This window comes from Plectropomus leopardus, chromosome 10, assembly GCF_026936395.1.
Source record: "Plectropomus leopardus strain MGB_pleo_1.0 chromosome 10, ASM2693639v1, whole genome shotgun sequence".
Classification (NCBI taxonomy): domain Eukaryota; kingdom Metazoa; phylum Chordata; class Actinopteri; order Perciformes; family Serranidae; genus Plectropomus; species Plectropomus leopardus.
The window spans coordinates 32,683,750-32,707,838 of record NC_142185.1 but is presented as its reverse complement, the minus strand read 5'-3'; the positions used below and the strand labels follow the sequence as shown (position 1 = coordinate 32,707,838).

The following is a 24,089-nucleotide window of genomic DNA, read 5'->3' as shown; positions in this document are numbered from 1 at the left end:
GGGTAATTTCTTGTTTTTTTTTTTTTTTTTTTTTTCTTTTTTTTTTTTTTTTTTCCATTTTTGTCTTATTTTCAGATATTTTTTTTGCGTTTTGGGGGGCCTTGTCTCATTAACTTTGTCTGTGCCTTCCCTCATGTTTATGCAAGAAATCAAAATAATTTCAAAGCGTTAAATGCCAGGTATTGTGTGGGAAAAAAAATAGAATTTAAAGCCAAAGTGCTGCATCTTCAAAAATTCAAAGAAACACTAATCAAACGCAATTAATGCATTAAAACACACATTTTACCCACTGCGCTCCGGCGTTTAATTACTTTTGTTCAGGCATTACTGAGGGCAGCCAAGTTTCCGGAAGAGCAACTGGTGCTTAATGGACAAGGAAGAGATATTTGTTTAGGTTTAGTCTGGAGACCGCGTTTACTTTGTTTTTCGTCTCATATTCTGGCTCTTTATAAATCGTCAGCATGCCTTTGTTCGCCCAAAATCCCTTTGACCAAGATGTCGGTGAGTGAAACGCTGTTTTTGTCGGTGTTTTCAGTGTGTCCGAGCTAACGGGCTAACGGTTGGGCCAACAACACTCGAGGCTAACGTTAGCTTAGCTTCACTTCTTTACTTCGCCCTAAGTTTATTCTTTAAAGACAGTTTTTGTGAAAACAACTTCCCTAAGTCTCACACATTTTATCAGTGTGTATTCGACAGGTTGTCAACAGCTTAAATGAGGTCTATCGATCAATGAATTTGCTTTGATAAGCGAACGATTGATAACTAACTTATAGTCTGAGTCATGTAAACTGAGCAGCGTCTGTCATCATCATCTGATCCCAAATCAGGTGATTTTGGTTAAAAAGACTTATTATTTATACATGTGTCATATACCAATAGAATACGGGTAACGAGTAACGATACTTTACATCTCAATTTATCCGTACATTTTTGTTTATTTATTTACTGTAGTTTTCCTTCGTTTTTTTCTTTTTTAATGTTTTCTTTCTTTCTTTATTTTTTTCTTTTTTCTCTTTATTGTGTTTATTTTTATTTATTTATTTGTGCTGATAAAGACTCACCAGAGAATCATCAGAAGCTCCATGTTACAATTTTTTAATGACACTTGCAAAATTAATGCGATTTTAGTTTTTTTTTAAATGCTGAGAATTGTGATAACACACACACACACACACACACACACACACACACACACAAAATTATTTATTGTGTCCCTCCCCTCGGACAACCAATGTAAATAGTGAAAAATTGTCATTGTGGTCTCTTTGATCAGTTCAGGATCCAAAGATTTTCAGTTTACCATAATATCTAATTCTCATATGTGAGAAAGATGACATTTCTTGTTAATATATGGATTTGGCAGGTGATGCAACATCAACCAGCAGCTAATTTCTTTCCTATGTCATAGCTGTGTGAATATTTTCAGTTTTTGAGCTATTAGTCGATCAAAACAGGTAATTTGAAAATGTCTTCTTTGGCTTTAAGTATTTGTAAATGAGCATTTTTCTAGTATTTTCTTGAGAAAATAATCTGAATATCAATGGATGATTGTTATAATCTTCAGTCTGCTGGCCTGATCAGAAATTTTGGCTATTAATTTTCAGTCAGTTAATCTCTTCAGCTCTTGTAAAGACTCTTTACTACTTTGAATCAGTTTTATTATAATGTCTTGGTTATTTGTGTCGTAGGTATGTCACTCTTTTAATTTTATTATGTAAAAATTTCATGCAAACGTCCAAGGCCATCACCCTTATCTGCCCCTGCAACACCACCGTTCTTGTATGACCACACAATGGTGCACTGTTACACGTAACTGGGTCTCACAGTGTTATATAGTCAGGATGATGAGTGTCATGTCGGGGGTTAGGGTTGTGGGTAAGAAATGTGCATTTGTGTGATTTCCTGCTGCTGCTGTGTTGCAAAGCAACAGTGTGTCACCACCACATACTGAAAGTGTTGGTTTTTCCCTCTGGTTTTAAGGGCTGTATTACAGGGAAGTGATGTGGTTTTTATGAACTTACTAGACTGTTTTAGTTGCTTTTTCTATTTGCATTCACCTACTTTGTCATTATACTCACATTAACAAAGATTATTTGTCAAAAATCTCATTGTGTAAATAATTTTTGAAAGCACACACAGTCAATCATTCATAAGGGCAGGGCGATTTAAAAAAAAAAAATCAATTATCTCAATATTTTTTAACAAATACCTCAACATCAGTATGGCAACAATATTATAGGGTTGATATTGATGCTTTCACAAAATATTTACACTATGAATTTTTTGATAGACTTTAAATCATTAATAAACAAATAAATAGTCATTTTTCATATTCATATAGCTGCTCATAATGTGCCTTATACATGCATACACACATACTTGTGTCACTTGAGTTGAATGAGTGTGACTTTTGTTTAAACTGTCACCTTCTAACAAGTAAAGATGCTTCAAGACTGGTGCTGATTGCCATCTGCACTGAGCAGTTCACACAGTGAAACTCTTAAAGGGGATTTATTTCGACTTGAGGCTGACCTTACAGGTTTTAGCACAACATTAACCGCAGCTCAACACTTGCTATTTATCACTATAAAACTTGCCCACTGCGACTGTCTGCCAATGAATACATTATGGCTGTAGACAAGCAATTGAGATGCCAGTGAGGATATTTTCTCACTGGACCATATGCACTGTGTCCCTTTTTTTTGCCATGTTTCCAGAGAAATCAACCAACGAAAACAACACAACAGATGACTGGGGGCTCATTATGGACATCTGCGACAAGATTGGAACGACAGCCAATGGGTAAGCTTAAAAAAGGCATGTTGCTTTGAATAAAAGGAGCTTATTGACATATGACATTTGAGCAGCACTGTGGTCCATCTAGCACCTTATTTAAGTGCACTATGTTTGTGCATGACTAAATTTGAAATATTTTGAGTATCATCAGGATGTGAACAAGAGCATCTCCAGTGTAAGGACACTGTGTTTGTTTGTAAATGATCGCACTGACTTCTGTTCTCGTGTTTCAGACCAAAGGACAGCTTGAGATCCATCATGAAGAGAGTTAACCACAAAGTGCCTCATGTCGCCATGCAGGCCCTCAATGTGAGTTTGTTACTACACTTACATACCACCAAGTTTACACACATCTTTTACTTATTCATTTAAAAGTAACTAAATGAGAAAACATTTCCTTTCAAAGCAAAAAAAATGAAATATAAATTGGTATTGTTACATATTTTTTGTTTTAAAAAAAGGACTTAAAACATTCCTTTTTTAGCAGAACTTACGACTTTTAAATCTGCTTTTATTTTGGTTGTTTTAATCTTTTTTTATGATAATGTTTGTTATTATTATTATTATTTGTTTGTTATTTGTTTCATGATTACAGTTATTGGGAGAGTTGGGTCAAAGGTGTGGTCAACAAAAAAATATGGTGTTCACTTCACCCTCTCGCCTATCAACACTGGTGAAAGGCAGATACAGTCATATAGGTCACTGCCCATATCCGTGTGACCCAGCTCTCCCAATAACTGTTTATTATAAGGATCTCCATTAGCTGACACCGAGGGGGTCTTCCTGGGGTCAATGACAACATAACATCACATTACAATAGAAACAGTAATAAAAATGATTATTAATAATAGTAGTAATCTATAAAATAAATAAATGACTAAGCAAATTTAAAGAATATTAATGATAATACAAAAATACAACTAAATGTTATCATGAAACTAATATGTAAAAATATCCCAAAAAGTAACAATACCAAAATATAAACCATCCCCAACCCATAATAATGTTAAAAAATTCTCTTCTTTCCAAATTAATTCATGGCTCCCACAGTGAGATATTAATTATCACCATCATAAATCAGCTGCAGTTGAGCTGTAACTGATCCAGTGTTCCCGTTGTTTAAGCCATACAGGAAAGTGGATGATTTCGTTCTGGGAGGCTGAGAAATATGAGAGCTGCGTCTCTGTCTCTGTCTGAGTCATCATGAGCAAATACTGTCACATGGCCTGCTCTATATTTAGCCCTCTGTGTTCACTCATTCAGATAATTAAAGCCCTATTGTCATTAAAATCATTTATAACTACAAACGCTTCACCTGCTATTAATACTTACTTTAAATAATTCAGCCATATGAGCGGAAGAAAGAATTCATCTACCTTGTTTGAAAAATCCTCCTTTCCCCCCTAAAATACAATAAAAAACAGCAGTTTGATCTCATTTTTTATGGTTTTGGCTTCTTGTCTTGCAGTTGCTGGGTGCTTGTGTGTCGAATTGCGGCAAAATATTCCACCTGGAAATCTGCTCACGGGAGTTTGCCAGTGAGGTGCGGAGTGTGCTGAGCAGGGTATGTAGGCTTGTTTGTTTTTTATCACGACTATATTCTTATTTTTTATTTGTCTGTCATCTCTTTGCACACTCATGATCAGCGTCATTCTCACACATGTACTCCCTCACACCCTGAAGAGGGCAAACCGAAATTTCACAAATGGATTGATGACTATGTTTTTGTCTTTGCCTTTCACAAGTATTTGACGCTTTCAAACCTGAGCACATTGGTTTCAAAAACATTGGGGGGAGAGGCAGTGACCAACTTGGCAAGAAATGTCCCTCAAATTGCAAGAATTTAGTGAAATGTGACAAGAAAATAAAAAAAAAGTTTAAAAAATGGGACAATTATTAGAAAATATTTTGAGAAAAGAAAAGTATCCATAAAACTATATATATGTATATATAGAATTTATAGTGTATGTGTATTGGTCATATTCATGACTTTTTAGTTAATTTTCTTACGGTAACACAGCTGTGTGTTTACATGTCCTCTGTAGGCTCATCCTAAAGTGTGTGAAAAGCTGAAGGCTCTGATGGTCGAGTGGGCAGAAGAATTCCAGAAGGATCCACAGCTCAGCCTCATCGGCGCCACCATCAAGTCTCTGAAAGAGGAGGGCATCAGCTTCCCCTCTGCATCCTCACAGGTTTGTTTCCATCATACAGTATGTGAATCTCTGGTTTTGAGAGCGTACACAATAGGGGTCAGCCGATATGGGTTTTTGAGTGGAGATACCGATTATTAGTACTAATGAGAGCAATAAGTGATATCTGGAACCAATATGCATTTACAATAAAAGTGAAAATTTTTCATATTATATATGATATTCAAAATTTAGAATTTGGAATATAACAAACTCCAACACAAAACTTTGTTTAAATGCCTTTAGTAATTGTTTAATCAAAATAGAAACTTTCAACATTGTAATTCTGTGAAAATGAAAAAAAAAATTTGACAAATAAAAAAGGCCCCTGAGGTTTTACTAAGTAAAAGTTCCTCCCATGCTGACACTTTCTTTGCACTTATTGCAGACTGCCTTCCCTGGTGCTAGTTGAGTGTAAAACAGACACTATTTTATTAATATGTATCTGTGCAAATTAAAATATAATGCAGATACAGACGGCAAAATGCCAAGTATCGGCCCTGATAATCGGAAAGGCCGATAATCTGTAGATCTCTAACACGCAAAGCAAGGTACAATGTTAATGCTGTCTTCATCAGGATGAGTCCACGCTCTCGTCGAAGGAGGAAAACTTATTCTGTCTCTCTCACTGCGATACCAGCTGGCGTTTGTTTGTACAAAAAGAAACTTTCCACAGTGTCTGTTGGCAAACTTTATAGCCATGACCAAATTTAGCAGCATTCAGCTGCACTCAGTTGCATCCTAACACTTTGTCATATGTTGCAAAGTGCTCATTTCACGCTGAGTGTCATTCAGTAGATGTAATGTGTTAGCAGTTCTCCTTCACACTTATCATTTTTGCTGGTTTTCTTTCCTGAATGACAGTTTCAGTCTGTAGAACACAATAACAACATGAGTGAGTGCAGATGCTTCTCGTCCAGCCTGAGGCTGTAGTTACTGCTGTGGTTTCACTGCAGACCAGCGTGTTGCCAGCGGGAAGGTTCAGGTTGGGTGGAGCCGTCTGTGTTTGTATGGCAAGTGATTACAGTGGTATTTCCTCTTCACATATTTCCCATAATTCTGTGGATATTTGTGTGCGTGTGTGTGTGTGTGTGTGTGTGTGTGTGTGTGTGTGTGTGTGTGTGTGTGTCTGTCCAAGGATCAGGACGGTGTTTATGATTGTTGTGGACGGAGCTTTTTTCCTGGTTTCTGCTCTGTCCTTAGGTCAACTGTAGGTTTTGTTATGAAACGACCTTATATGTGTGTCAGGGGTTGAAGTGGACTTTGCACTCAGGTTGTCGTGAAGCAGCTGACCTACAAATACATCATCTGTGGTCAGAGTCTCTCTGCAGCTGACAGGTTTGTTGTGTGTTGAGGGCTTAACTTAGTTAAATGTTGAATGGTGTATAATTACATTTTAAGACATTTTAAGTTAAAGAGACTAGAAAAGTGCCATCAGTAGCGTGCAGATCTCCGCCGGGCGCCGCTCCACCTGATTATGGCCACAGACAATTTCAGCAGAAGTGTTTAAAAACTCAAGAAAAACACGCGCCTCATCTATTTTTGATGCAGCTGCAGCATATTGCAATTTCTCCTGAAAGCAGTGCTACTGTATGTGAAATACAGTTAACATGTAATTATGATAATGAATGTATCTTTATCAACTAAAAGACAGCCGCAAATCTCTGATCCATTTGTGACTTTGTCTGTAGGTTACAGTACAACAAAACAGGAAATAACATCAAACACAATTAAACAAAACTGTGTCAGGGCCATGGCAGCGGGAAACAAATTTTGGAGTCCATACTCACTCTTACCACTGAATTTCCATGACTTTGTGACAAATTTTCAGGGCTGTTCTCTGAAATGACCACTGACACTCCTTATTTTCCTACCAGCCTGTTAGAAGGAATGAGGAGTCAGCTGTCAGTGACGATACAACACTGTCAATTAGGCAGGTTTGTCAACAATTGTGAATCACCATAAACACAGGAGATCCTTGAGCATACAGTCATAAATGTGCAAACAAAATATTAGGCTAATTTGTCATTTTACTTTTTGGGAGATTAGCTGTGGACAGACAGATACAGCGGTGGCTGTAGCTCAGGAGGACGAGCAGGTTGTCCAATAACTGGAAGATTCACAGCTCGATCCAGTTCGCGTGTCGAACTGTTGTTTGGAAAGAAGGCACTTTGTACAGAAGCCTGAATGTGTTAAGAAGAACAAAAGCGCTTTAGGTGGTTAGAAAACAGACAGATTATATCTCTCTGACAGTGTGGCTGAAAACCGAACATTATGTTTATGAAGGGAGAATTTACGGCTGCACTTTACGAAGTACCAATTCTATTCATTTTCATCTGTTAATTGTATAAAATGTGGATGAATGTGGATTAATAAATATCGTGGATTTTGTTTGTTTCCACTCGCTGTCCGTCATGTGCTGTGATAATGTTGTGTGACGGGTGGGAAAACCTGTTTTAATGGTGCGCAGGTGGCACATGAGGCCACTCTATGACATTCAGTCTCGATCAGCTGACGAGCAAACAGCAGCAGGTAGTGTGACTCAAGATGAGGCTCCGCTTCCCAGTATTTACCTTCAGCTGTCACTTCCAGACAGCATGCAGGTATGTTTTATTTGGGTGTTGAGCCGCACACTATCGAGCCGTGTAAAACAAACGAGCTGTCCAGTCCCTGTCGTTTTCCCGCTCTGTTGGTCACATTTTTGTTTTCTCGCTGTGCAGCCTGTTAAGGTCGGCACAAACAGCATGAACAGTTTTATGTGCCAGTTCTGGATTAAATGAGAACTCCCATCAGGCGCCGGTGCTTTGTAGTTAGCTTCTCTTTTCCTTTTTGAGTAGTTCAGAAAGTTTACACACTGAGATCTGTTTGGAAATAAAAATAGCCATCTGTCTCCAAGGATAAACAAGTGAATGAAAAGTTCCACATTTATTAAACTTACATCTGTTGTTTCCATTATTATGTACGTTATTAATCTGAATAACACTCTTTTGTTCCCTTGGTTATCTTCCAGCTGCAATACCATAAATATTTGATCTAACATTGATTTCTGTGTCATATTGTATCATAGTATATCACATTTTAGGAGATGAAATATGTGGAGGGAATTCTCAGTTAATAACAGCTTGTCTGCTCCTCCACTGTCGGTGAGAAAAGAGACGCTGGACCTGCCTCTGTAATACTTTGTGTTTGTCCAGCAGCCAGTGTGAAAGGGACAAATCACCCTAAAGTCAACAATACTCTTACCTGTAGTGCTTTTATCAGTCTTGATTGTTTTAGTGTGAATTGTCGAGTGTTGGAGATATCAGCCGTAGAGATGTCCGCCTTCTCTCCAATAAAATGGAAGTAGATGGTGTTAAAAATACATTTAAAAAATTAAACATCAACATCTCTTTCCAGAAATCATGACTCGGTTACTCAAGATAATCCACAGACCTTGTTTTGATCAGTTTCACGTAGGAACTATTTTCTCTCTAACCAGAGGTCCCGAAATTAAAAAAAGTCTTAAAAGGCATTGAATTTATTTGTCACAAAATAAGGCCACTAGAATTAAAATGTTTTAAATCTGTCTTTTAGAAGTCTTAAAATTGCTCACACATGGGTTAATAGGATTTTGTTTATTGTTTTTTTCACAAGTTTCATTTTAGAGCTTAAAATAATTAGACCCCCCCCCCAGTAATGTAACGAAAGCACGTGGCTGGACATTGCTCACGAGTCTTTCAAATGTATTGTTTTTTGGCACTTTGAGCTCGAGTACCATATAGTTCCATTATTTTAGAGAGACATAGAGAGACAACACTCAGCAACTCACAATCAAACAATCAAGATGAATAAATAGCAATACATGTAAGAGCAAAAATCTGTGTTTTTAATTTTAGGTGAACTGTTTCTTTAAGTGTTTGCTCACCCACTGTGAATATGGGTGTGAAGATTTGTTGTTTAGCACTGACAGCATCCAGTTGACCTGTTTTGCTCGCTCTGACCTCATTGCCATGTCGGAGCGCTGCCTCAGGTCACCGCAGACAAAAGATAATGAGACAGCTGTGTGGAGGGTGTCTGTCTGAAGGCTGAGCATCGTCACTGACCAGCGTGTAGTACCCAAAACGAACTGCAGGGGGCATTATAGTCACTACAAATACATTTTTTTAATCTATTCTGTTGTGCTACACAAATATGTACACACATATACACACACACACACACACACACACACACACAGACAGACACACAGATGTGACCTTATCTTTCTATATCAACCACAGGGGTCCAACTCAAAGGGCAGCACTCCCGCTGTGAGTAAAGCCTCCGATGATGACAACCTGGCGAAAGGTAAAGTGAGGCGCCGTCATTCAGCTCTACACACACATTTATCATCAGCAGATGCATCATTCATAACTACTGTGCTGTATGATTAAAGCTTATAATAACTAACATAACCTCAGTATTTTTTATTTGTGTTCTGCTCTTTGTATTTGTTCTTTTATGTGTCTTTCAGTGTTTTGTATTCTTTATTTTGTTTTTTTTTTTTTTTTTTTGCATTTCATGTTAAAGCATCTTTGAGTACTTAGAAAGGCACAATTTAAATCCTATATAAAAATATATATATTATTATTATGTCTCCTCTACTGATGGTTACATGAGGCATTTTTATTTTGATCATTAATGATATATTGTGATCCATACATAAACATGCCCAATTTGAACCAATATTCTCCAAAAGAAATCCTTATTTGTATGAGAAGTAGAGCAGCTTAAATTGATTAAATTGATTTTATGTAACAATGCATCAATAGGTTGTTTTGTTGCCTGTGTTTTTGATGTTTTTCATCTCACATTTTGCAGCCTTCTGAGAGCTTTTTGTACTCTGAAAATAAAATAAAGTTTAATCGTGAATCTGCTCCGAACCCACGAGTTGGACGTCTGACAAACATCCTCTTCTCCTTTTTGATTCACTCCTGTTCTCTCTTCTTTCCATCCGAACCTCCTCCTCCCCTCAGCCATTGAGCTGTCCTTGCAGGAGCAGAAGCAGCAGGCAGAAACACGACCCCTGACCGCCATCTCTGACCCCCCAACCTACACCAACGGCGGTGGAGGGCAGGAAGCCCGGAAGGTGCGAGCGCTGTACGACTTCGAAGCGGCTGAAGATAACGAGCTGACCTTCAAAGCTGGAGAGCTCATTCTGGTTCTAGATGACAGGTAACGTTTCAAATCACGTCCAGTCATGAAGCAGCTCTGCTTTATCCTCAGAAACCAGTTTTAGTGTTACCACCGTCTGTGCTGCAGGAGTCCTAATGGGCCGTGATATAAAATACAGATAAACATCATAAGAAATTACACGTTTTTCAGCTGCATGCGCTCAAACAGCACCAAAGCAATAAATACGATTGTTGACTGTGTGTCGAAGATGCTCCCAGAATGATGCTTCAAAATATTTAAAGGGATAGCTTGGATCTCTTACATCCAAGTTATTTGAAGTTTTTAAAGTTACTGAATTTGAAACTTTTTAATTTTTTTTTTATTTTGTTGTGGTTCCGAAAGTCACAAATAAAAGAAATAAAAAAAAAAAAAAAGAATTTGGTGCAATTTGGAAATTTAAGTAAAGGAATACCGTTAAAAATCAGACTTTATAACTTGGTCCCATACGATACTATACTATACTATACTATACTGTACTGTACTGTACTGTACTGTACTATACTACTTAAACTGATATTGGTTTTCTTAGGCTGAAAAAATACATTTTGTTGCTTACCCCATCCACAATAGTAGTAGTGGTAGTAGATGTAGTAGTAGTAATAATAATAATAATAATAATGATAATAAGAATAATTAATTATTGTTATTATTATTATAATAAACAACTTTATTTATAGAGCTCTTTTAATGTAAGAGATGCATCTCAAAGTTCTGCGCAATAAAATGCAACACACTCTTTGATATAGGATTGATCTGTATGCTTGCTTTAATTTTTTCTGGTATTCGAGCATGAATGTTGAGAGATTCAGTTAAATGACACTTGTATATAGTGAGCACAGAGTGAAGGCTTTTTTGTGTAAAATAACTTGCAAAAACAGGTGCATCAATTCTGATTTCCACTCACTGATCATCAGTATGCCCACATCCATTCATTTATACAATATAAAGTAATAATTTATAGTTTTGTTTGTTTAGGGGGGCTGCATCTTTTTAAGCAATTCTGATTTATATTGTAAATGTGCTCCATATAATGTAGATTTTGGGAATATCGAGGCAAAGTCTGTTCCACAAATGAAGTCACCTGAAGATGTTTTTTTGCAAATCAGCAGCAGCAGCAGACACCATAAGGGGAGAATGAATTTGTATTCAAGCCAACTTTTTTTTATGTTGTGAAAGCTCAGTCAAACGCTCAGTATGACTCACTGTCAGAAGCTCATGCATTGATGTCTGTCCTGTTTCATGATTTTGTTTACAGCGATCCAAACTGGTGGAAAGGAGAGAACCACAGAGGAATGGGGCTTTTTCCCTCCAACTTTGTCACAACCAATCTGAATGCTGAGCCTGAGATAGGTTGGTTTTCTACTGAACGTTTTTATTTCCAATTATGCCTTTATTATTTTCATCATTTATCAACAGATATTTGAAAGATAATATAGAAAAAATAGGAGTATAATTAGACAAAATGATTATAAGGACAATTAAATAGGTAAACTATTTCAAATTAAGTGAGTAAAAAAATAAAATAAATAGAATAAAAATACATCAATAGATCAGCTATGGTCCCAAAACATGTTTTCTATAGAGTCGGATAAAGTCTAGCTGGCTAGGTTGTGGTCACAAGTCCATAAAAGGTTCCCATATTTTCAGAAATAACATAAAAATAATAATAAAAATAACTTATTTTTTAGGGTATAATTGCACTGTTTAAGATGTAAAGTCTGGCCTCTCTATTGAACATTATTGCCGCTTCAGCTGCACACTGGCTTAAGTTTTGTGCTTTTAGAAAGCACGCCAGCCTCTATTCTCTCTCTTTTTTTAAGAATTTAAACTGGAGCAAATTAGTTTCAGTTCTGTTAATTGAATTTTCCCTCTGCAGTGACTTTTGTTGAAAAGACATCCAGTCCTGAGGAGACCAGCCTGGAAACCAAAGTCGAGCCTGAGCCTGTCTTCATTGACGAGGTCCTACATTTCATCAGTGCACATGCATTTACAAACCTAAATCACCTCTCAATCAAACTGCCAACCCGAAACATTGTTCCCTTCTTTCTGCAGGGGAAGATGGACAGAACGCTGGCACTTCTGCAGAATGCAGATCCTGCAGATCCGGCTCCTGACGCTCCCGAGCTGATCCAGCTGGAGGGTATAAACCTTAATACTGGTGTAAATCTAGTCGCTCTGCAGACTGTCTGAGCGACAGTGTTGTTTTAACTCTATTTCTATTTCCCTCCCGAACTGTCAATATCTGAACAGGTGCATGTGAACAGATGAACCCCCTGATTGATGAGAAGCTGCAGGAGATTGACAGGTAGTGTGTTACAATGTGAAGGTCCTATATTTATCAGAATTATTATTACTTTAATTAGTTTTTTTTTGTTGTTTTATTTATTATTATTATTTTTTATTATTATGTCATTATATTTATTATTATTTATTTGTTCGTTTAATTAGTATTACCGATCCAGCTAGGTGCCTGAGATTTTTTAACATCCGTTTCAGCTGCTATGAAGTTCAGGATAAAGATTAACGGTCGAGACTTCTCACAAAGTCAATGTCTCTTTTTATGTTGCAGGAAACACTCAGAGTTGTCTGAACTCAATGTGAAAGTTCTGGAGGCCCTGGAGCTTTACAACAAGCTCATGAACGAGGCCCCGTTCTACTCAGCGTACTCCAAGATGCAGACGCAGTACGCGCCGGCCGGCTCAGCTGTAGCCATGCAGGTCAGAAACAAGCTTTCCTTCGTGCTGCTCAAAGTCTCTCCTTACTGATGGCTGTGTAATGTTGTGTTTGGTCAAAATGGTCATTTTGGGAGCACCCGGTGTCACAGTTGATAGAGTGGGTGCTCCATGTATGGAGGCCAAGCTCACTGTAGCGGCCATGGGTTTGATTCCTGCCTCGGCTCTTTGCTGCATTCACCTGTCCTATGCAATAAAGGCATAAAAAGCCCAAAAATTATTTTATAAGAAAAAGGTCTATAACATTAACACTTGCACATTTAATTCATGTAGCTTTGCATTATGGGACGTTGAAAACTACAAGTGTATTTAAATCAATAAGTCCATCAATTAAAAAACTGGCCAAATCACTGCGACATCACCATAACAACAGCACGCATTATTGCCAGTTTGTCTTCACAGCTAGACAAACTGGCAATTGATTTGAATTTTGGAGATATGTAAAATTGGCAAATTTGTTTATTTCTCTTGTCATTTTCAGTCGTAGCAGTAACATTTAAAGATAAATAACTTAACACTGTGGTGCCACCAAATCTACAGGCATTAAAGCTTAGCAGTGTACTACTGAATGTTTTCAGAAACATGTTTTTGTTTACTGTCTGACTCTTACACGTGTGTCAGCCGGCCGCCATTGAGTCAAACGCAGGAGGTTGCATTACATCAACCACCAGTGAGAGCGTGCATTGATCCAGTGCTTTCTGGTAGTTGTGTTTTTTTTACCTTTTGAGCAAAAGCCACAGTCCTTTTTCTTTGTTTTCTGCGGTCACGTAGCACCAGTTTCAATAGTATTGTGTCTTTAGTTTTAAGTGAACCGAGGAAACTGTAGTTAATAAAGCACGTCTCCAGGCTAAATGACAATCCTCTCACGCAGATGATCGTGAATTTAAGTTGGAATAATGAGAAGATTTCTTTTTTCTATGACATGAATACATTGAGTTCATGTATGCTCAAGATCAGATCAAATCATTTCAGATTGTAGTTGCTGTCATGTCTCTTTTCTTGTGATGTGTGCTGCCAAATCGATGAAAAGCCAAATCATTCATTATTCACGGGTTGGTTCAGGTTGGCTTACAGTTGAGAACGCTAACGGCTGGTGATTTTTCTCCGTTAAAGAAGAGATTTATCTGACAAACTATATGCTAACTACCAGTGTGCCCACCCACGAGCACGCTGCAGCAAACTGTCACCTCTGTCTGTGGATTCTTTTGATCTCTAGATGTTTGCTTTTTAATTTCATGGATACAACAGATGACTAATAGAGAGCAAAATCATCCATAGCAGTTACATGATTATATCTTGCCATTATATTTTATTTCTCGCTTCCTACGCTCGCGTGTTATATTGAGCCAGCAAAGCAGTTGACTTTTCTGCTATACTCGTCCTGATGGCTTGACATTCAGTCTGCCTTTTCTCCTCCCCGGAGAGTCGGAGGCTGCCTGCGATTTCTTGGCAGCGGCTGTTTTCTCTGTAATGATTGATGTCACTGTCTCTCCTCCGAGATTTAGAAAAATGTCCACTTCACTGGGCAGGCCCACACTTGAGAGCTGCTCTATTTTTTTCTTCTGGTCTTCTCCCTTCATCACTTCTTTTTTGTGCAGCGTACTGTGAAAGTCCCTACCAGGTTTGTTGTTGCACCTGCAGTGACAAGCATTTTGTTTTACATAAGCACTTTGAATTAAAAATGGAAAAATCTGTTTATACTATTCATATTTTGCATAATCTTCTGTGGCAGCTGCGTTACATCTTTGTTGCCGGTGCTCTTTGTAATCGTTGGAATAAAGTGTGAAAAATAAGGCGGCAGCACGACCTGACTTACTGAAATAGTCTGCACTCTATTTATCCAACAATAGCTGTTTTTATATCCCACATTCTGTATCTAACTCTCAGTCGTGAGACATTTTCGAGAGGCCAAGCACTCGATGATGGACTTCTTTTATTACTGTTGTTCAGGTCAACCAGGGACAGAGACAGATGATAGTGATTTTCTGAGAAGACGGAAAGAAAATCTCTGTATTTATACGTTCAGAATATAAATAAGAGTTAAGGCATAAGAGTTTTTGCAAAAGTTTAATTAGTTCCTCCAGGATTTACTGGGCTTTTTTTGGGACTGATGCAGCCCAAAATGCCTGATTTCACTGCAGCTTCTCTCAAAAATTGCAGTGCATGTTGCCTGTTTTTTTTCGTTATGTGTGTACCCAAAGGAAAGGAAAATTAAAAATAACATCTCTTCTTTATACATCCCATTTCTCCTAGAGACAACTGAGTTCAGTTCATGTCTATATGAGTTTTTGACTATTCTATATTCTTATCTCAGCCTGATCCTAATTCAAGATCTTAAAATGCTCTTTTTCCTCTCTCACTGCAGAAATCTTTATTTTAAATATCAGTAAGATCCAAAAGTACGTCAGTAAATACAGTCAAAAATTCTCTTAATGGTTGAAATAGGGTGCGTTAATTGGAAGAGAATCTTTTCCATATTGTTGGAAAAGGGGTGTAAATGCGTAGAGGACTGGTAAAATAGTAACAGTACAGTCTTTCTGTACTTTCTTCTGTCTTTTTAATGGAGAAGAGTCGTGATAATAATCAAGCTCTAAGCATTAGCCGACCTGCTCTCCCCCCTCTGCTCCCCTCAGGGCTACCTCGGCCCGGCCGGCAATCCCTACATGCCTCCAGTGATGCCACAGGTTCCTCCTGCGCAGGCCTACTCTATGCCGAGTGACCAGCCCGGGCCGCTGCACTCCCTGCCCCCCAACGTCTCAGCCCCACCCAACAGCCAAGCCGCACAGCCTCCATACATGAGGTAAGAAAACAAACAATGTCAGGTGTCACGTCATGTGACTGATACCAGCAGCTCAACGCCTCAGAGCTTTGGCATTAACAAGATACTAGTTTTGAATGTTGGGTACTTAACAGGACAGGTAGAGGTTTGCAGCCAATACAGCTGTCACCACCAGGTAATACGTTACATGGCAGAGATACTCAGCTTGCTTTGCCTGGGGGCCAAAATAGCAGAAGGTCAGGGGCCAGTCGCAGCAGCCCCATACATGTTTGTAGGATTTTAGGACATTTGTAGGACTTAAGCTTGTTTCTCAGATTGTGGGACTTTTCTAGGGTTTTAGATTGTTTCTGAGATTTTTGGATGTTTCTAGGATTTTAGGACACATCTAGGATTTCAGACATTTCTCATTAATGTAGTTTTATAGGATTTTAAGACATTTCTAGGATTTTTTGGATGTTAAGGTCTGAGCTAGGACCTCTGTCAGAGGGTGCAGGGGATCCTTCACTGGCAATTTTTTGATAAACAAGCTCTATTTTGATGCTATTTTGTAATCTCTGGCACCTCGTGTATAAGTACAAAACCAATTCCCAGTGTGAATCACTGTATTTTTATTGTGGATTAGAAAAAGGTTGGGGGCCACCTGACCAGATTTGGCTCCAGGGGCTGTGTGTGTGTGTGTGCGTGTCTGTCTGTGTGTGTGTGTGTGTGTGTGTGTGTGTGTGTGTGTGTGTGTGTGTGTGTGTGTGTGTGTGTGTGTGTGTGTAAAGTATATAGTTTTAGTGCTACAAAAACTAAACACAGATTGCCTTTTTATGTTCTGTTGTTTTCTCCACTTCTCTGCCTTTTTTTTCCATCACAGTGAACAGTAGCTTTTCTGTCACTTGTCCAAAAAAGGTATAAGCAGCGAAAAATGGATGGATGAGTGATGTAAGGTGTAAGTACCTTGGCTTGTCAACACAGATAATTTTGGCTGATCCTCCTCATATTTGTCCCTGGAGTGTGTCCCAGAGAAAGTCGCTGCATCCTTTAGCTGAATGTAGCTTTAAATCCAACTAGTACAGAGCTCGTTCAAAACGTGTCTGTTGGGAACGAGCCGAGTGTTTGTTCTGTGGCTTTGCTGCTTGTAGCTTTCTCAAGAACTGCTCATCCAAACAACTTCAACTTCACTTCACACTGAAAAAAGAGGGGAAGAGGTAAAAATAAAAAATGGGATTGGGCTTTAGTTTAACATGAGATACAGACAGGGCTCCCACAGTCATGACATTCCAGAAAAAAATTATAGACTTTTAAAAACGTTTTTTAGGCCTGGAAATCTTTGGAAATTTGTAGAATGTTTCAGAAAAGTTTTTGATTTACGTTGTTTTTTACTACTACTTAAAATATGTTCATAAAAATGTATTAAGGCGTCGTGTACGCTCGGGTTTAGGCAACGTCCCAAAAGTGGTGTTTACAATTTGGTGTTTACAGTCTGAAATTAACAAACTCCGACACAAAACTAAATGCCTTCAGCAAATGTCTAATCAAAGATGAGACTTTTAACATCATTTACAGCAACTTTTCTTATAAAGTTTAGTGAAAATTTAAATAAAAAATGCATGAATAAAAATAGCTCCCTGATGTTTTGCAAAGTCAAAGTTCCTCCCATTCTGGCACTTTCATTTGCAATTTTTAATTAATTAATTTTTATCAGGGATCATTAAAATACCGATAATCAGCAAAATGCCAAATATCGGCCCTGATAATCAGCCAGACCAATGATTTGTCGACCCCTAATTATTAGTCATTACATCAGTATTATCTTTGATTTTCCATCCCCCAAATATGGACGTGACCTGTGCCATATGGCTGTATCATTATATAGTCCCACACAGTTCAAACTGCTTTAATTAATGTATGCAAACGGGGGAAAATATTATGGCAAAGTTTTGAGAATTTATTTTTAAAAATGTGTGGGGAGCGTGTATATTCAGAGATATTTTATCCGCGACGTGCAAATAAGAGATGATAATCTCAACATGTTGAGAACTGCGTTTCCTTATTTGCTGTTTGTACTAAAAGTGTCACATCTGTATTCTCTTCACAGCAGCGGTATGAACGCTCAGTACATGACCCAAGCAGCTGGAGCTCCGTACCCACACCAGGCGGGCGTGGCCATGGACATGTCAGCCTATCACAACTCCAACATGCCTCCGGTGTCGTATCCCGTGGCTGCTCCCGCTCACCAGGCTCCCCAGCAGCAGCAGGCGGCGTATTATCAGCAGCCGCTGCTGTAAAACGCAGACTGACCGCAGACCTGAAATCAACACACACTTCAGATATTTCACTTCTCAGAGCTGTTCATTCAGTGTTCCCTGTGTGGGTGTGTGAGTGTGTGTGAATCGCTCGAGGAACTTTCCTTTAGCCTTTTTTGTGCCTGATAAGCTGAATTGAACACACCCTGCAAAAGCTGAAATAACTGAGGTGTGTGTGTGTGTGAGGCGGGTCTGTGGTCTATCTGGACCCTCTGTGCGCATGTCCTCAGCTACTGTACGTGAGGCAAACACGGCGTCAGGACTTTTTCTTTTGTCCTTCACTGCTTTTTCCCGGCTGACAGTGAACGCTGGTCTTCAGTCACAGGTCAACACAGAAGAAGAGTCGGGTTTGCCCAAAAAATACAGGACCATATAATGATCAGTCGTTGCCTGATTCTGGCGAAATTAGCATTTTACAATTCATAGCTCAACACAATCCCCCCCAAAAAATGCTATTTCTGATTTGCCTCCATGTCAAAGAATTCCCAGTGTCCTCTCCTCAGCTGGTTACATCGTGTCGGGCCGTTTCCACACTAATGTACATAAACAAGAAAAAATGCTTCTTTTTCCACCTTGTCTGTCCGCAGCAGCTGCTGTCTCCTGTCAGCGTCGACACTGGACGTGTTCAGGCACAGATCTGTTGTGCACCAAGTGTTTTGGCAGGCCGTATAGCTCAACACAGGAGCAGTGCGGATACAAGTCAGAGTAGAATAGACTAAAATAGTTGCTGGGTCCAGATTCTTGAATCCGCCCACTCCACGGAGTTGACTGATTCGTTTGGCATCGTGACATGAAACTGCGGATTCTTGGTTGAAGTAGAGAAGAGTCCAGTGAGCATCGTGGGGAGGACTAACGCTGTTTGTGCCGGAACCAATGAAGAGTAGTAACAAACAGAAAGCACTACAGGCAAGATAGACGCTGCTATCGAAGCTGCTCCAAATGGTCGTCTAAATATTGTATTGCAGTTTTTACTTATCTCCGCTCCATTCTTAAATCCTCGTAAAAGAGCTGATCCATGGCTTAGCTGAACCAAACAACGCTGGCATCATTGCACTCCGGTGTTTGATTACATGTTGCGTTGTGGCTTGTTGGCAGTGACATGTTACACATCCGCAGCTCTTTCTAAACATTAATAACAGCCTAAACGTGTCAATAACAATCATTTACCACCTCTGTTATACTGCGGCTCATCTCATGCTCTGCTCAGAGGGTAATGTGGACATTTTCAGCAGCTGTTCTCCTTTATTAGCCGCTAACCCCTAACAGATACATTTTAAATCTCCCTCAGTGAGTCGCACGTGTAACACGTCGTCAAAACTTCACACTTGGCCTCGCTATGGTCACGTCTTCCGGCTTTGTGTTTTACACAGTCCTCATTTCAGGGCTGTTACATCCTGTTCAGACTCTGCTCCCCCTCTCTGCGATCGCACCTTATATACAGAATGGCGAGGCGGCAAAACAGCTTTATTCCCACCTTGAACTGGCAGCGTAAAAGTGGCCAGAGTGTAATGAGTTGACAATTCTTGCAAAACTTGGGAAACTGAAACATGTGCTTTGCATGGAAAAAAAGCAAGTGAAGCGTAAGCCTTTGCACGACTGGTTTAGACAGCTGTTTTGATCAAAACTGAAGCATATCTGTTCTGTCAGACGCTTGTGAGATGGATGATTGAAAAACATGAATAAAAGTCAGATGCAGGAATCAAAAGCCCGTTCTGCAGAGTCCATAAAATTACACACACCAGTCTCGCATAGTACAGGGAAACCAAATTGCTCTTGAATGTGCGCTAGTTGATGTGGATCGAACCCCATTCGACACCTACTTGGCATTTTCAAATGTGTTTGCATTAAACTAATAGTTCAACTCTCAAATGATCATTTTTATATCGGTTTCTCACCTGTGTTGCCTTGAATTCGTGAAGAGAAAGCTTTTCTGGCATGCCTCCACAGTGAACAAAAAAATCCAAAAATGGAGAAATTTCTTAATTAATTGAAGTATAGTATGCAGTATAATCAACTCTTATTTATTCAGTTGCATGTTCAGGAATTCCCAATCAGACAGCCCTTTAGGACGGGACCTGAACTAAAAGTGAAACATACGTGTGCTCTCTTAAAGCCAGACTTTATTGACAGAAACAGTCATTTTACGTCGCTGAACACAGGAGCTGCTGGTCGACCACTGCCTCAATCAGAGAAGATTTTTTTGTGTTATTGTGTGACTTTGGTAAATCTAAACAAACTGTTTTAAAAACCAAAATCACACAAAACCATCAATAAAGTAACTGATAGAGGCAGTGGTAGACCAGCAGCTCCTGTGTTCAGAGAGGTAAAATTGGCTTTGAAGGGAGCGATATAACGGCTTCGGTTCCTCTTTGGAAAAGGATGTCTGATGGCAATGTAAAGGGGTGAAAATATTCTAAATGTAGTGTACACTTAAACTGAAATCAATTTTTTAAGTTGCCAAAAATACGTTTAGAGACAACCTAAAACAAAATTGGCAAAAAGAAAAAACAAAACAACCCATCAAACAAAAAGAAGTAAAGGAACATAAAAAAAACAACCCAAAAAACAAGGAAATAATTTAAAATATATGCTTATGGTAATTTTAAATAAAGTAGTCAGGGAATCTTGCCCTAGATTTAAAACAAAAAAATCTAATTTCTTGCAATTTACAGCACATTTCCTGCCAAGTTGCTCATGTTTTTGTAAGAAATCAAAGCTACGTGCTCCAAGTTCAAAGGTTTAAATACTTGTAAAAGGCAAATGCAGCACAAGAAATGTGATGTTGATCCAGGTTTCAAAGGGTTAAGCACCCAATATTTTTGGATTCTTTGTTTTCTTTGGAGAAAAAAAAGTTTTCTTAAAGAATTCAACACAACAGGAGGTGAATAAATGATATACAAATGGTCATTTGGGAGGTGAAGCATTCCTTTGATGTGAACATAACATACTTATTTAGTTTTTTCTTTTAGTTTTTAATAGTCTTGTTGATTTTAAGTCTGTAAGTGAATTCATCAGAAGGCCGGTTCAGATCATCCTGACCGTCTCTTTGCCTTTTTGTGCCGTTCGCACTGAATGATCGAAACACTCTGGACTGGTGCGCTCGTGCTCGCGTCAGGACAAAGTGTGCAGTCGTTTTAAAAGGCAGGAGCCCCGTTCTTTAATTCCTCACCAGCATCCATCACCTCCTCTGATGTGTGTTTTCAGCAGAACTATATTTTCACATCACATTTATGTTAACATGATATTTATGTAAACGGTTAAAACGAAAATACTTTCCCTTAAAGTCACTGCCTTGTAATGCATTCTGTGGTTGCATTTGAAATATTTAAGATGACATTTTGTGTGTCTGTGTGTGTGTGTGTGTGTGTGTGTGTGTGTGTGTGTGTGTGTGTGTATATGCACATATTTGTTTTTTACATGTCTGTATGTGTTTGAGGGCTTAGAGGTTCTTCATCATTGTAAAAAAAACTGAGTTTCATCATCAGATTTTAGGGTGAACTGAGAAATAGTTAGTCGGATCTCTTTGTGTGTTTATTAATCTGATGAAAATGCTGCATCTGTTCTTGATTATTACATCCACACATTCGTTCTCTGTAAAATCTGACAAGTTGATCTTACTTAAAATAATCTTGGAAACTGATAGCCTTGAAAAACAGGAATTAAATATAATTATAAATCTTAATTCATGTTTGTTTTAAAACTAAATGTTTAGTTTGCTTAAAATTATTTACTTAATTTTGTGAATTTGTAACTTGAAAATGACAAGTGGAATTACTTTGTTATTCCTAAATTCGTCTGACTTAACTTGATCATCACAAAGAGGATTTTGCCAATGATGACATTTGGAGATCTGCAAGTTTGTTTGTTTGTTTGTTTTAATACATGTTAAAGAAAATACAAATATGATGGACTAATTTGCAGCCAGCAGAATACAGATGTATAGCTCAGTGGTTTACTGAAGTTGCTAAAACTTAGAAAGACTGATTTGATTAAACTTGTCATTTTTAAGTTGCAACAACAAAATTAAGTAAATATTTCTAAATTTTAGGTAAACTTAAAACCTATATGTTAAGTAAACATGAATTACGATTTTTTTCTATTTTCATACATTTTTTAAGGCAAGTTTTATTTTTCTAAGTAAAATCAACTCGTTAGATTTTGAGTTTCTTCCATTTAGCAAAAGCTGTCAGGAGTCCATGTTTTATGCAAATGCACAAGACTTTTTTTTCATGTCTTATGTACTTAAATTTCAAACACGTCAATGACATTGCCTGTGCTTTTGATTTATATATATGGAGACATTATACATGTATAATTTACATGGCTGGAGAATGTGTAATTATTATTCTGTTGCTTCAAAATGTAAACAAATTTAAAAATAAGAAAGTTTGAAAACAGTGCATATGAAGAAAGAAAAGTGTGATCATGTTTTAAACCCTCTGTTTTTTTTATTAGGTTTTGGGGTTAAAATTAAGGAGCTTAGAAACTACAGTCCTGTCGCAGTAGCTTCTAATTCTAGCCAGATCTGTCTATATTTTCTTTACGCGCCTCGTATTAAAGGCTTTGTATATTAGATGTAAGATACCTGGTTCTGTTGGTGACATTGCACCTTAGCTTTGTAAACATTTATTTACCACTGGATGCCTTGTTTTTCTGTAGAAATCAAAGGGTGACACGACTTGGGCGAGTAACTTCAGTCTCAGAATCCGCTGGATATGTATAATTCTGTATATTTAAAATATTCCAAGAAAAGTTCCTTTATCCAGGATTTTAAAACAGCTTTTTTAACAGAGCAAACTTATAATATTCTTTGAAATAAAAAGAAATTTACCTGTGTTTAAAGTGGTCTTTTTTTTACCCACAATATGTCCCTTTGGATGCCTTTAAGTAATTACATTTATACAATTAAGAGGAACATGATTAAAATAGTAACTCATTAGCCTCTGCTATTCCCTGCACACATCATTAGCTGATGAAGAAGCTCATAATATGATTATTCTTTAGAGCAGTGGTTTCCCATTGGTGGGTTGCGACTCAAAAGTGGGTCTCAGGTCCATTTTGAAAGGATCTCACATGACTTTGAACATGCAGAGTTTGAAAAACACACTTTATTTTGAAGCACACTATTACTTTTAAGTGCAGGTTCATGTTTATTCTTGCATTATGTTTTATTTTTTTAATTTACTGCTGTGGATGGGGCAACAACAAAATATATTTTCGCTACCTAAAAATATCAGTTTGGGTGTACACTATATATTTAATACATTTTTACCACTTTTCCATGGTGTAGGCAGCCCTTTCCTGCACTAAAGCCACCAAACTCTATTGAAAAAAACAGTAATTTAAGCTCCGTGAGCACAGAAGCTGCTGGTCTACCACTGACTCAGTTACCCTTTAAAACAGTGTTTCCCAACTGGTGGGTCATGGTCCAAAAGTTGGTCATGAGTCTGTTCTGAATGGACCGTGGGTGATTCGTAAATGTGACAAGTTTGTAAAAAACGCACATTATTTTCAGAAGTACTGTGAATTTCCGACCCAGAGCTTTGATTTTGAAGTGCTGTTTTTTGTTTATTCTTGCCTTATGTTTAATTCTTTGTGTTCACATTTTGTGAAATAAAATTGAATATATGGTCATTTCTAACATTTGGACCTCGAACTAATAGAAATCTGGACCCCATTACTGGTTCAATTGGGAACCATTGCTTTAGAAGTTATGATTTATTCATTGATTTTTGCCTTTTTATAGTTTCTGCTCATTGCTTATCAAAAATGATGCAGAAGGGATCCTGTAAATGCCCATTTTATTCTGTTGTGCAGGTAAAAACTGTTCTCTTTAATTAAATGTTTTAAGCTGGACACTGCAGGCTGTTTCTGTCCAGCATGACACCAGGACAGAACACAGACTCTGCACAGACCTGCAGAGAAACTGAAAACAGCACAGCTGGTAGCGCTGTCTGCTGAGGATGCCTGAGGATGTTTTATCATCTGTTGTTTGTCTTGTTCATGTGCTGAGATAAAACTGGTCTGTTTTATTTTAAAGTGAAGAATACAGCACAAAATCAATTGAAAGTGGTTGTGTTGGGCCACAAATTCACGAGAAACACTGCAA

At 38.1% G+C, this 24,089-nt stretch overlaps 1 protein-coding gene across 3 annotated transcripts; it reads left to right on the top strand.

Annotated features, from left to right (window-relative positions):
• Positions 1-319: 319 nt before the first annotated feature.
• On the top strand, positions 320-22,816 carry stam2 (signal transducing adaptor molecule (SH3 domain and ITAM motif) 2). Of its 3 annotated transcripts, none has more exons than XM_088083649.1 (14): positions 320-501; positions 2,718-2,802; positions 3,030-3,105; positions 4,265-4,360; positions 4,842-4,988; positions 9,245-9,311; positions 9,980-10,178; positions 11,434-11,528; positions 12,055-12,137; positions 12,231-12,318; positions 12,429-12,483; positions 12,748-12,895; positions 15,544-15,710; positions 17,776-22,816. In XM_088083649.1, the coding sequence occupies exons 1-14, from the start codon at positions 462-464 to the stop codon at positions 17,960-17,962; spliced, it is 1,533 nt and encodes a 510-aa protein (XP_087939775.1). In that variant the 5' UTR covers positions 320-461; the 3' UTR covers positions 17,963-22,816. The 3 variants fall into 3 exon arrangements, with proteins under 3 accessions (XP_087939775.1, XP_042350745.2, XP_087939776.1); XM_042494811.2 differs by having other exon boundaries at positions 321-501; positions 17,773-22,816; XM_088083650.1 differs by lacking the exon at positions 17,776-22,816 and adding an exon at positions 16,549-16,626 and having other exon boundaries at positions 321-501.
• Positions 22,817-24,089: the final 1,273 nt, after the last annotated feature.

What these genes read in the sequence shown, in the direction of transcription:
- stam2 (XM_042494811.2), top strand. Translation starts at nt 462, where the DNA reads ATGCCTTTGTTCGCCCAAAATCCCTTTGACCAAGATGTCG. An exon ending in ATTGGAACGACAGCCAATGG is followed by an intron (nt 2,803 to 3,029) that starts GTAAGCTTAAAA and finishes CTCGTGTTTCAG; the next exon opens with ACCAAAGGACAGCTTGAGAT. An exon ending in TCGCCATGCAGGCCCTCAAT is followed by an intron (nt 3,106 to 4,264) that starts GTGAGTTTGTTA and finishes CTTGTCTTGCAG; the next exon opens with TTGCTGGGTGCTTGTGTGTC.